The 12,935-nt window shown below is 36.9% G+C and overlaps 1 protein-coding gene across 1 annotated transcript in view; it reads right to left on the minus strand.

Annotated features, from left to right (window-relative positions):
- Positions 1 to 12,935, minus strand: part of ZSWIM6 (zinc finger SWIM-type containing 6) — a 215,275-nt gene that overhangs the window by 70,550 nt on the left and 131,790 nt on the right. Inside the window, 1 exon segment of the mRNA XM_050793723.1 lies at positions 5,362 to 5,718. Within this exon segment, the coding sequence (XP_050649680.1) occupies positions 5,362 to 5,718 (357 nt within the window).

Raw genomic sequence — 12,935 nt, forward strand, 5'->3', positions numbered from 1 at the left:
AGGGAGCTTTTGGGAATGGGGAAAAAAATGAGGACTTGCCTTTTTAGATAGTTCAATACTACTACATGAATTCTTCTTTTATAAATTTTCTTTAAGTTTCACTCTACTGCACTTTAAAGATGGTATAGTGAAAGCGACTTGAACTATCTCCTACAGAATATATTTGCTAATTATACAGACCATCAGGAGACCATACCTTTGTTTTACCAACTGTCAACACCAGAATGTTCTATTATACAACAGAAAGGGTATGATACTAACAATCAAATTACCTCCCTAGGATACCTGCAAAAACTGGTTGCTAAGGCAAGCCCAATTACAATAAACACAACCATCCACAGGGAAATAAAAGGAAGGAAAATGTGACATGAGGCCTCCATCAGATGACTCCAGCTGTCACTCACTGGTAGATTTGGAACATAAAAGTGTACATGTCTTTAAAGAATAAATACCCACTTCCTACTAAGAACAAAACAGAATGAAAAATGACAGTCATACTTTTTGCTTAACAGATATGAGTCCTTATTACGTCTTAAGTATTGTGCTTACAGAAGCTATCAGGATACACAGGCCACAGTTTCAGCCTGATAAAGCTCACAATCAAATGAAAATGAAGAGCTATGCAATGAAGATGGGACTGCTGAATAGATTTGCTTGTTTGTTTGCTAATACCTGGGATAGTCTGAATAGACTGATATACAACGTGGCCAGGACACAAAGGCATTCAGAGGCAAGGTTAAGCAGGACAGGCAGACATGAATGGAATTCTTGGTCTTGGTTGTGTAAGAACCATGCTCAAACAAATTGAAATGGAAGAACAACACATGAATGCACGCCTGGGTGAAGCTACAGAAGGTACACCTTTGCAGTACAGAGCCTAGGTTCCTCCTATGCCTTTGTAGATAACCACCAGCAAAGACACAGAGCGGAAGAGATCTTAGATGTCATATGTCAATCCTCATCCAATATGTGAATAAATGCCTTCTACATTTGGCTAGCTGAGATGGCATCTCTGGGCACATGACAGGGAAGTGAGGGGTAAGTCTGGGCTACTTTCAGGATTAGTCCAGGCCATGGGAATAAAAGGGCCACTGAAATGATCCTTTCCTTTTTTCCTCTATTCTCGGTTGCAGTCAAGGCCAGTTTCCCCTCAGACTGTCCTTCCTTGTGGTAATTTGCCCAGTACAGGCTAGCCCATAAGAAGATTAGTGTAAGAAAAGCCGTAGGAGAGAAAATAAAAGAGGAGGAAATATGTGCCAGAAAGTCAGGGGAAAGCAATCTGACCTCCAATTATAGTACTATCCATCCCTTTACCGGCTTCTCTCTTCTTAACTATGAATACTTGTGGATACCCCAATGTGAAGTAAGGTCAGTTATCTTTTTTATAATTATCCATCATATGATTAAAATTATCCCAACACTGATAGAGAAGATTATGAGCATTTTAAGTACGAGAAAAAATGGGTCCCATCCAAGGTCACACAGGTAATATGTAGTAGAGACAATACTGGATTCTAGGCCTCTAGATTTCAAGTTCAGTGTTCTGTCCCTACACCACAGTTTACCAATCTACAATACATCTCCTTTAATAGGAAGCATAAAGGACAGAAAAGACCAAGTTAATTAACTACAAGAGTGGGGTTAGCACTTGAAAATCTGTAAGTCTCTAGAAAAGTACTTAGCAAAGACACCAGCTTCTTTTTTAAAAATATGGACACTAGAAAGTTTTATTAGATTATAAAACCAAGAGCAAACAATTTTGCTTTAAAAATACAGAACTACAACTGGCAATCTCCTTGGTGGGCCATTAACATGAACTATCTTACAGCCTCTTTTAGCATGTAGTGGTTAATTTTATAATCTAATTAAAATTATGTGGGAAATTTTATGAAAACATATTGAAATGTAAAATGGTCTACTGACAAGGACTGAACTATTATGATGACAAATTATATTCCAACAACTTTCACTGAATCTGTGACCTTGGATAAGTCACTAAACTCATTCTCCTTGATTTCTTTATCTACAAACTACTGCAATTATAAAAATTGCAAGAATATTGCTCACAAGGAAATTGTGAAGAACAATGTGTGTGAAATAGGCTTGAAAAACTTTAATTCCCCAGAATAAACCTTTAAAAAATAAAATATTGTAAAATAATAAGAAAAACAACTACTAAGAACAACTACTAGGTTAAGTTCACAAGGAAAAGGGGAAAAACCTACTGTTAACAACATATTTTGTATTTACTCATAAATTATATATAATATGCCTTTCTTCCAAAAAAGATTTGGACAAGCTAAACCTTGTCTTTATGATGCCTACTAATCAAGTCTAAATCATATCTTAACTCTTTTATTTATGTGAGGTAAAAGTGATGCTTTTCCTCAGAGAAAAATTAAATCCTCCCAATATTCATGTTCAAGACTTTTGTCTCAAAGAAAAAGTGTATCCACAAAACCATGCAAGAAAGTACTGCTTTAGAAACAGATTTCTTAAAAGAGAGTGCCTTACATACAGATCTTTATAGGCAGGTGGGATCATGTTGTCAAGTAACTGCAAAACATTTTTTTTTTTTTTTTGTAAAACATTTTTAATCCCACCCCCTATTAAGTCATTAACAATTAAAATAAGACCCTCTAGGGAGCAGATTTCCCATTTCATCACTTAAGGTCACCATGGCTTGCTTCCTACCTCTCTTCTTTTTTACCACTTGTCAAACTAGAATGGAAGGCAGGAAGGCAGCTCATGTAATTGGTCCATTTCCAGGCTGAGAGCAAATTTGATGATAAATTAAGTGAAGAGAAAGCTGGCGGGATAAATTGCTCAAATTCACTGCTCTGGAGAAGCTGTTCCTATACACAAGTTACTAGGAAATCATATTGACTCTAAAGGTAACCTGCAATCTATCCTTGATAGGCTTTCCTATTTTAGAAACTATGAAAGAACTACATCATGTGAACACATTATCTCATCCAACTTTAGTTTACATTGTTTCATTAGTTCCATTATTTCAACACAGACTGAAAAATCTTTCCGATAAGAAACTTTAGGGGCTACTATCCTTCAAAACAAGCAAGAGAAATGCAGAACAAGCAACTCATTACTGATGGAGGCTTTCGGTTTTACTAAAGCTCAAGAGAACAAAGTGATCCTAGCGGATTACATGACCTAAGGAAAAAAGGAGGGAAAGGAGAGAATGCATAAAAGTTTGAAGAAACAGTATATTCTGTTCTCCACTTCCAATGTACAATTTAGTAAGAAGCCACAAACAGAGAAATCTCTGGGATGACCGTTAGCTGGCCTGAATTTTCACAAGGCAGCAAGATTTGAGGCAGATGATATGACAGAGCAGAAGCCTACTTGAAAAAGTCCTTGAATACATGCGCTTTTGAAGGGCTGAAGGTACTTCTGTGGCAGCATTGTTTACACTCCTGTTATTTAACATTGGCAGACTCTACCAAGTCAAACGCTTTACACACCTTATGATGGCTACTTTAGTAAAGCTGAGCCTGATATGGGGAATACTAGAAGAAATACAACTATGTGGATTTCCTCTGACAGAGAAACCACGCTAGAAGTATCTCGCAGCACCAGGAGACTTGTAAAAGAATGTTCACAGCAGCTCCTTTCAAAACTAGGCCTATCAAAAGTGAACACAGACAAATAAATAGTAGTATTCTCATACTCAGAAGACTCTAGAGCTGTGCTGTCCAACGTGGCAGCCACTAGCCACATGTGGCTACTGAGCACTTGCAGTGTAGCTACCAGTGTTTCGAGCTATGTTGTGAGGTGTGTAACAGAAACCAGATTTCACAGACTTAACATGAAAAAAAGTAAAATAACATTTTTCTTGAACATTTATGAATATTATGATATGCATTGGATCGATATTTTAGATATACTGAGCGAAAGAAAACATACTACCAAAATTAATTTTACTTGTTTCTTTTTCACTTCTTAAAATGTGGCTATTAAAATATTTAAAACTATGCATGTGGTTAATATTCTATTTCTATGGGAAGGTTCATGTTATATTTCTACTAGACAGTGCTTCACCAGATGAATAAATTACAGGTATGTGAAAAAATATGGGTAAATCTTAACATGATTCTGAGTGAAAGAAGTCAGGTAATACAAGAATCATACTGTATTATTCCATTTATACAAAGTTTAAAAACAGATAAAACTAAATCAATGTTTAATGATGTCAAAAACAACAAAACACAAACTGCAAAGGAAGTGATAACTTTAAAACTAGGTAGTGGTTACCAAGGGGAAGAGAAAGGAACTTGTGACTGAAAGGGGGTACTTGGGGCCCTCTCAAGTGCTAAGAGCCATCTATTTCTTAACCTGGGTGATAGTTCACTTTGTTAATCTGCACATTCATATTATATGTACTTTTCTACATTTTTATATCTCATAATTTTTAAAGTTTACAAAAAAGGACCTCAAACTGCTTTTTTGAAACATTTTTATTTGCTGTATCAACTAACCCACTAAAGAAAACCTAAAAGAATAGGGTTGAGAGACTAGTCCTAGATTTCAAATCAATATAAATAAAGAAATGTAACAACGTTAGGTCCCAGAGCTGTTTAGTCAAAACTGCATTACTTTTTTCAACATTTTTAAATATTTTTAAAATTATGTCCAAATGTTTTAAAAATACAAGCAACCTATGTTTTGACAACATTATTTATCTTATATTAATGTACTCTAGGAAATAAGCGGTAGGTATATTTCTGAAAAGTTGCACGTATATATTCTTGTAAGTTGACATATTTGCACTGCATAAAATAAACACTCGATAAATGTGTTTACAAATAAATGAGAAAACATGTTCAATGTATAAAAGATTTAAAAGAAACCTTTTTGTATTTTCTTATACAAAATATTCACATTCCAAATTCTCTCTAAACAAGCTCTAATGTTTTTCTAAAAACAATTTATTTTCCTAATATGAGGCAACTGATCAGAAACTTTCCTGCACTGGAAAATAAATTTTAAAAGAAAATGAAAAAATTCACAATAGGCACAAGTCAGTGTATTGACAAGGGTGAATTAAATAAGTGCTCTGCATAACTAATATCTAGTACTTGATGAAATGTGACTAAATATAAAGGAAGTATAAGAACCAAGCTTTAACACGTATGATTTTTCTGAGCACAAAAGGCTTGGCACCTAACACAAAACACTTCAAAAGAAATGTTTTAGAATACAAATGTAAAAATCTCTTTTGACCAACTAAGAGCAATGCTGATGACCTATTTTACATTTAATTCATTTTTATGCAGAATAATTGAATTTATAAGTGAAAAAGGATCCAGAGAGGACATTTAAAGAGTCAATGTCTATACTCACCATGAACTTGGTTGATTTCTGAATTTTGGGAAAGAATTTCATCTGCTAATTTTTGAGCAGTTGGCAAAACTTCTGTGTGGTGCACTGTGATCAAATACTGTACAAACTTTTGCAGTTGGTCTCTATTCATTTGAAAGAGAGTCTCTGAAATGGGAAGATGCAGTTTGACCTGATCTGGCTTGCGGATGCGGTATAAAGACAGTGCCACAACATGGGCACAATAAAATATGTCCTTGTTTCCACAGCTGCAGGTCACTGAGGTAATCTTGCAACGATCAAAGCTGATGGCCACGTTGCAAACAGTTTCTGGCTCCGATTGTATTGCAGGTTCTGTCACTGTGCCGCTCAAGTGGAAACCTTGAGGGTGAAAGAAAGAAAGGGAGGGTTTAGCTTCTGCATTCAGATGCCATGAAATGCTCTAATTCTTTGAAATGTGTGGGACTTGACAGCAGCAAGAAAAAAATATGACAGCCTTTATATTCAAGTAAAAACATTCAGGCCACTAACCACTACTAGCACCAGCACCTTACAGGTTAAAAAAAAAAAAAGGTATTCAACAGATATGCTGAAGTATTTTATACAACCATATGAAAACATATATTGCCGTACATTACCATCATACCTATAGGAAGTGGTTAGATTACAGCACTCAGAGGCCATCATTACTCTACTCTGAATCGGGGTATACAAGACAATAATCCCCTAGGATCAGTGGGATCAGTGGTTTTCTTCTTTTTTCTACTCCTGTTTTAGAGTCGAGTCAGTCAGCTCAGCTTTCTTCTCAAAAACAAACTCTCCCCACCTTTATTCTAGGCAGCCACTAGCTGGCCCCAACCAACCAATATTGCAACTCTAAGGGGGTCCCTTTCACAAACTTTGACGAGAGAAATTTTTAAATTTAATAATCCTTTCTGTAACATGCATAACGTATATCCCAATACAGCAATGTTTATGAGCAGCAACTGCTTATAGAATTGCAGGGCCCACCAAATCTCATATACACTACCACCTAAGTAACTCATAATGATGATTCTCTTCCATGTCACATACAGAGTAAAGCTATACAGATGTATGGTTATTACACACATGGGCGCACACACACACACACACACACACACACACACGGTACAAAATTACCAAGGTGGAAAAAGCCTTAAGAGGCCTTATACCTTAAACTTACACCCACACAGAAATCCTCTATGACAGTGGTCCCCAACCTTTTTGGCACCAGGGACCAGTTTTGTGGAAGACAATTAGATAATTTTCCATGGATGGGGGAAGGGGATGGTTTCAGGATGAAACTTCTACTGTTCCACCTCAGATCATCAGGCATTAGATTCTAATAAGGAGCATGCAACCTAGATCCCTCACATGTCCAATTCCCAATAGTGTTTGCACTCCTATGAGAATCTAAGTCCACCGGTACTGGGCCACGGCCCAGGGTTGGGGGACCCCTGCTCTATGAGCTCCATGACCAATGGCCGTTTTGCTGCCTATAACGATCCACACATGAGGCATTCACCCAGCCTCGGTGGCCATTTCCCCTTGGACAGCACTAGCTACAGCTTACTGCCTTCTACCACCACCGCCCACCAGGCAGTCCTGACCGGCTTGGCCAGAGGACAACTTCTCCATGCTCTCTTTCCCTATATTGCATAGGAAGGCTGTCCTAAATTGGGGTGGATGGTAAGGGGGAGCATCCATTCAATCCCAACCTCTCTCTCTCTCAAAGCCATAAACAGTGGCCAAGGATAAGCCTGAAGGGAGTAAGAAGAATATAGTTTTGGGAACCTCCACGACTCAGACTGACCTCAGGATTTCAGGTGCCTGAAACTTGAATGCTACACAGTGAAGCCCTGGGCTCTTTCCCAGCCTTCCTCTATTGATGCTACTTTAATAAAATTCATCTAGCTGGCCACTGTTTCTTCCAGTTCCCCTTCATTCACAAAGAAAAGGATTGCTACCATGTGGGGACTCCGGAAGGGGTGGTGCACATGGAGCTGCAGAGGTAAAATTCAAGAATGACGGCCAGACAATGGTAAGGGTTTACACACAGGACATCTGAACCCCGCTTACTGTCCTCCCCCGCAGAGTCCACCCAGGTCAGACAGTTGAAAGAAATGCTACTCCTAAGAAATCTTTCAGAGGTAATATAATTTCACCTTGATCATTCTCAGCAACATTTAGTAAAATGAGAAAGGTGTTGCAATAATCTTTATCAAATGCACCAATGAAAAAAGAGCATTCCCTAAAAACAAGTCACTATTACTGCTTCACAATAAGAAATTTTGAGAATTGTCATATAATAATCTTTGGTTTTCTTCCACAAATATTTTGTTTCAGAATGGATATTCCAGTCTCCTTTATGTCTTTTAATCAACAACTTTTTCTGAAAAACCACAATTAAAGAAAGGGTACATAGTAAATATTCTAAAATTTTTAAATATCTATGTTCCCATAAAGAAAAAGTCACATGAAAAAGTAAACACTCCAGCAAATCTCAAAAATGAATAACGAGGGCGGCCTTGCTGTAATATATGCAGATGTAATATAAACCCACAATAATTAAAAATTCTTGGGACAGGCACAGATCAAGACAAGAAAATTACCAAGGGATCATAAGAGAGAGTCTGGAAAGTTCCCAAGCACATTCTGTGCATTTAGTTCAAGGCAAACTCTTGTTTTCCACCTGTCATATATGTACTTGCACAGGCAAACCAGTTAATAGGAAAACTGACCATTTATAAAATCAGTCTCTTCCCACTTAACACTGTCACATTTCTCTTCACCAACCAACTCAGTGTCTTTGTCTCTCTGCAAAAGTGATATTGGAGATAACATTTTCCCCATCCCCACGCCTTGAAGATGGAGAACGATTCTAATCACAGGCAAAGCCAAGACAATTAAGGATCCAAGAGTTAAACCAGTTAGTACTTAAAGAGTCTACCCAGAGATAACATAACAGATGCTTCAAAAAAGACTGATTTAACTATCAAAGAAAAGGCCTTGGCCAGGCACGGTGGCTCATGCCTGTAATCCCAGCACTTTGGGAGGCCAAGGCGGGCGGATCACGAGGTCAGGAGATCGAGACCATCCTGGCTAACATGCTGAAAACTCCGTTTCTACTAAAAATACAAAAAATTAGCCAGGTGTGGTGGCAGGCGCCTGTAGTCCCAGCTACTTGGGGGTGGGGGGGCGGGGGCTGAGGCAGGAGAATGGCGTGAACCCGCGAGGCGGAGCTTGCAGTGAGCCAAGATCGCGCCACTGCACTCCAGCCTGGGTGACAGAGGGAGACTCTGCCTAAAAAAAAAAAAAAGCCTTATAAAAACTGATGAGGCCCTCAAATAGTTTCTACAAAAATGACCTGCTTTATTCACATGAGTTATACAGTACAAGTCAGAAAAGAAGTATATTGAATCTTGACATCACACAATTATGCAGAAGAGAATCCCACATATTATACAGTTTTGTTACTTAAAATTTACTATTCTTGTAAAGTGTTTTAAAAAGCAAACAATAAAATATTGTGACCTCCAAAACAATTTAAATCCAAGAGAAATGTGAAAGCACAAATAAACATATACATGTCTTATAGCATAACACTTAATATTCTGAGATCATCAAAGATTAAGGTGTTTTATGAATGTTCATTTTCCAAGTAATTCTAGATTATCTTGCAAATGCCCAAAAAATCCAACCATTTTTGGCAAAAGTATTTCTAAATGTCATAAATTCTACTCTGCCCCCCAATCAGGTGACCATTTAGGGTGTTACTGAATGGGGAAGAACTCCAACAGACAACTGCAGATGCCAGTATTTTTAAAGTAGGCTCTTTTTGTTACCTTTCTCCACCATCAGCTACCAGGATGACTCCTCTCCTATACTGCTAACTTTATAGAAACTTCTTTGTCCTCAGGTAATGGCATCTTTAATTTGACTAGCTTTGTGGCAGCTATTTAATGCTCTGAGGCCTATTGTTTTGTTTTGTTTGGCAGGGCTAGGGGTGGCTCCCCTTACCTTTAGGTGAGCATGTTAAAGGAGAGAGGTTTTACTTTAAATACAGGAAAATTATACACATACACATAAAGGGCCGCTGGTATATTACTTTGTAAGACTACGCAATACAATGACTCAGTCAATATGCAGGAATTCGACCAAGACTACTTCAGGATTGTATAGTGGTGTATTTTGGCCTCTCCAATTTGAGAAACCTTCTTTGAAATTCTACCAACTCATTCTCTGCGGATCCTAAATCATACGAGAGAACCCACAGGACAAACAAGGACACTGTTCCTCCCTCAATAATCCCAATAAGGCTGTAAGACACCCCCCAGCTGGTCTTACCTCTTAGGTTTTGTTTCAAGACAAAACAATGTTCCTGAGAACTGATTTTTGCCTTTCTGGAGTTTTGACAAACTATGATGACCGGCTGTTTTAGGGCTGCAAATGCAGAATCTTCCTCTGGGATAGTTAGCTGTTCTATATAACAGAATTGAGCATACAAAAGGGACAATCCTGCACTCCATGGAAAAACACGGATAATTAACTGTAGAACTAAAACTGAAATTATGCAAACCTTTTCTTAAAATATTTATTTGACTTTATAAAACATAATCAGTGAAAGACAGTTAATTCCACAAGAGCTTCACAGAACAGTCAAACTGTTTTATCATCATGCTGTCACAGAACCCAATAAAATGTTAGAATCCACATTCTTAATCTGCACGAACTGAAGAAAAACGAAGCACAAACCAAGGCATAGTGTTGTGTAGTCCTTGGGAACAGACTTTGGTTTGGATCAGGTTCTGCCACTTAAATGCTATGTATCTTATATTAAATATTTAACCTCTCTGAATCTTGCTTTATTTGTGTGCAAAATGTGGCTAGAAATACCTCCTAGGGTTGTTTGGGGAATTAAAATGAAATAACATATGTAAAGCACCTGGCACATAGTAAAAGTGCTCATTAAATTTTATTTCCCTTTCCTTCCCTTCCCAGCTGGAGAAACAGGGGAGGGGTGTCGGACACATTCCCTTTCACCCATAACACTTTCTTTTTCTAAGCTACTGGAATCTTGAGGGGAGGAGGGGTCTAGCCTGTGGAGATGGCTTGGAAAATGAGAGGGATCACTGAGAATGTCTCAGTTATTAAGTCAGTCAGACAATACTAGAGGAATCACTGCTATTTGATGGCAAAACCAAAATATTTCAAAGAGTTACTTATACCTTTACTCAACTCAGCTCTTTCCCCATTTTCCTATTAAGTTCTGTCAACTCACAAATAGTTAATTTTGTGAAAGAGTGTTACTTTCATATAGAGAGAAACTAGAAAGTATTAGGGGAGAATCTTTTTTGGTAACCGTAAAGGATTCTAAAATGTTATAATGCAATGATTCTCAAAGTATGGTCCTAGGATCCCCCCAAGAGGTTCCTAAGTCTCTTTGAGAGGGCCCACAAGATCAATATTTTAAAAAATACTTATATCTAGACATTATTAGCCATTTAAAATCTTCTTCATGAATGTATGTTTAGTTTTCCAGTATCACATTAGTATGCAATGTGTAATGTAATGGTATCACATTCCAGTATCATTAAAAACTGAACATAGAGACAGACAGCAAAGTCCAGCTCTCTTCTTTTAAGACAGACATTAAATAGGCTTGCAAAAATATAAAACAGTGTCACCCTGTTCACTAAAATATTTTTGTTTTGAGAACTGCAGATTTTTTAATAAAGATATATTGTTTATGTTGTGAGTTACTGTTATTTCAATGTATAATTTTGTTTTCCTTTTTAATTTCAAACATAGTAAATATCATTAGATATAATTCTCATAAGCAAAAGCACTATGGGCACTTCCATTATTAAGAGTGATACCAGAAAGTTGAAGAACTGCTCTTATAATGCACTGCCAAGATGTGGAAGAAAGAATTCCTCTTGTCTACATCATACTGATGTGGCACTATCTGCACTTAGATCTTATAGTAGGTCCAAAAGACTCAGTAGAGAAACACTGAAGGGACAAAGTTCTCACACATGAACACATATTCAAATCATCTATGTTAATTTCACATTAAAAAGATTAAGGTTTCTAGAAAGCAAATGTTTAATTCTTCACTGACATTCCAAATTAAGCTTAAGAAGTTAAGCTTTTCTTAAAACATTATTTTTCATATCTTAGGTTAAATTTTAATTGCATATAAAAGGGAACAAGGAGACACATGATATCAGACTGAATAAAAGGGATTTTAAAATACACAAGTAATTTCTAAAAGTTGGCCATTTTGTGCATATATGTATATGCACTCAGTTAACTGAAAGACTGTTATAAACTCAAAGCATTAGGAAATTTCTAAGCTAAAATAAACTGGCAGACATGAAATAAACATGCACACTAAAAACTACTGCTTTCATGGCAGATTCTTTCCAAAAAAGTATGTGCCCTGTGTACAAGGTGCCCAAGTAACATATTCTTTGTTGAAAAAGAATTTAACAGAAGCACTGGTGTAGCACTTACACAAATACATCTTTCACCCTTTTCCTAAATAAAAAGAACCCCCAGGGAAATTAAAGGCAGAAACCAAGGCAATGTAATGTTATGGCTGAAAGGGTGGCAAGGGTTGTGAGGAATTTTTCTGTAATTTTTTTAAAGCCAAGTCTAAAAATGCAAAAGTGTTAACCCTCCCATGATAATGTATTCATTGGTTAACTAAACCCACTGCATTAGCCAAATGTATAGTAACTAATACTTGATTATGTAACCTTGGTAAAGTAGATGAGTTAATCATTGCCCCCCAAAAAACCTTTTTACCTTTCCCAACTCTGAGAACTATTGCACTTAATCTAACACGCCACACTACAATAATCGATATTAAAAACAAAAAGTTTTAATGTAAATCATGTACAATTTCCAGATCAGCAGAACAAACAACATAAGGACCCAAGATGGAAACTTGTATAAAATATCATATTCCCTTTCAACTCCATAATTTTCTCAAAGGGAAATTCTAAATTAAAGGGACTGCATCCTGTGAGCTGGCTAATTAAATCCTCTAGCACTAATTTCTAATGCTAAGTTTAAACAGCTTATAGGAAGACATTAGGAGATTTTGCCAGCAATCACTAATGAAGTGGTTTTCATCTTTCCGAAAAAAACATTTTTTAAAGGAAAAGCTTTATTTTAAGACCACCTTAAAAATGCCTATTTGGAACTGAATCACTCCTACACTTCATTAATATTTGAGAGAAAAACAATGGCAAATTAATGCAAAGGCCAGACTGTAAACCACAGTATACCATACAAACAACATAAAAATTTATGGAGCATGCATTGGACGGGCCCAACTAAGAGTTCCCAGCAGTATTCTGCTCAGTATTGGTTGTTTTCTCGTTAATGTAGATTCTTAGACACCATTTTCTTACAAGAATCCATGTGATCAGAATACCTGTATTAGATATGAGTGGCATTAGATAATTATTTAAAATTATTTTTGAAAATAAGACTCTTATCCACTAATTCGGATATCTGCAATGGGCACCTAGAAGTAGCACTAGTTTAAGGGGAAGTGCTGAATT

Source organism: Macaca thibetana, chromosome 6 (assembly GCF_024542745.1).
Source record: "Macaca thibetana thibetana isolate TM-01 chromosome 6, ASM2454274v1, whole genome shotgun sequence".
NCBI classification, from domain to species: domain Eukaryota; kingdom Metazoa; phylum Chordata; class Mammalia; order Primates; family Cercopithecidae; genus Macaca; species Macaca thibetana.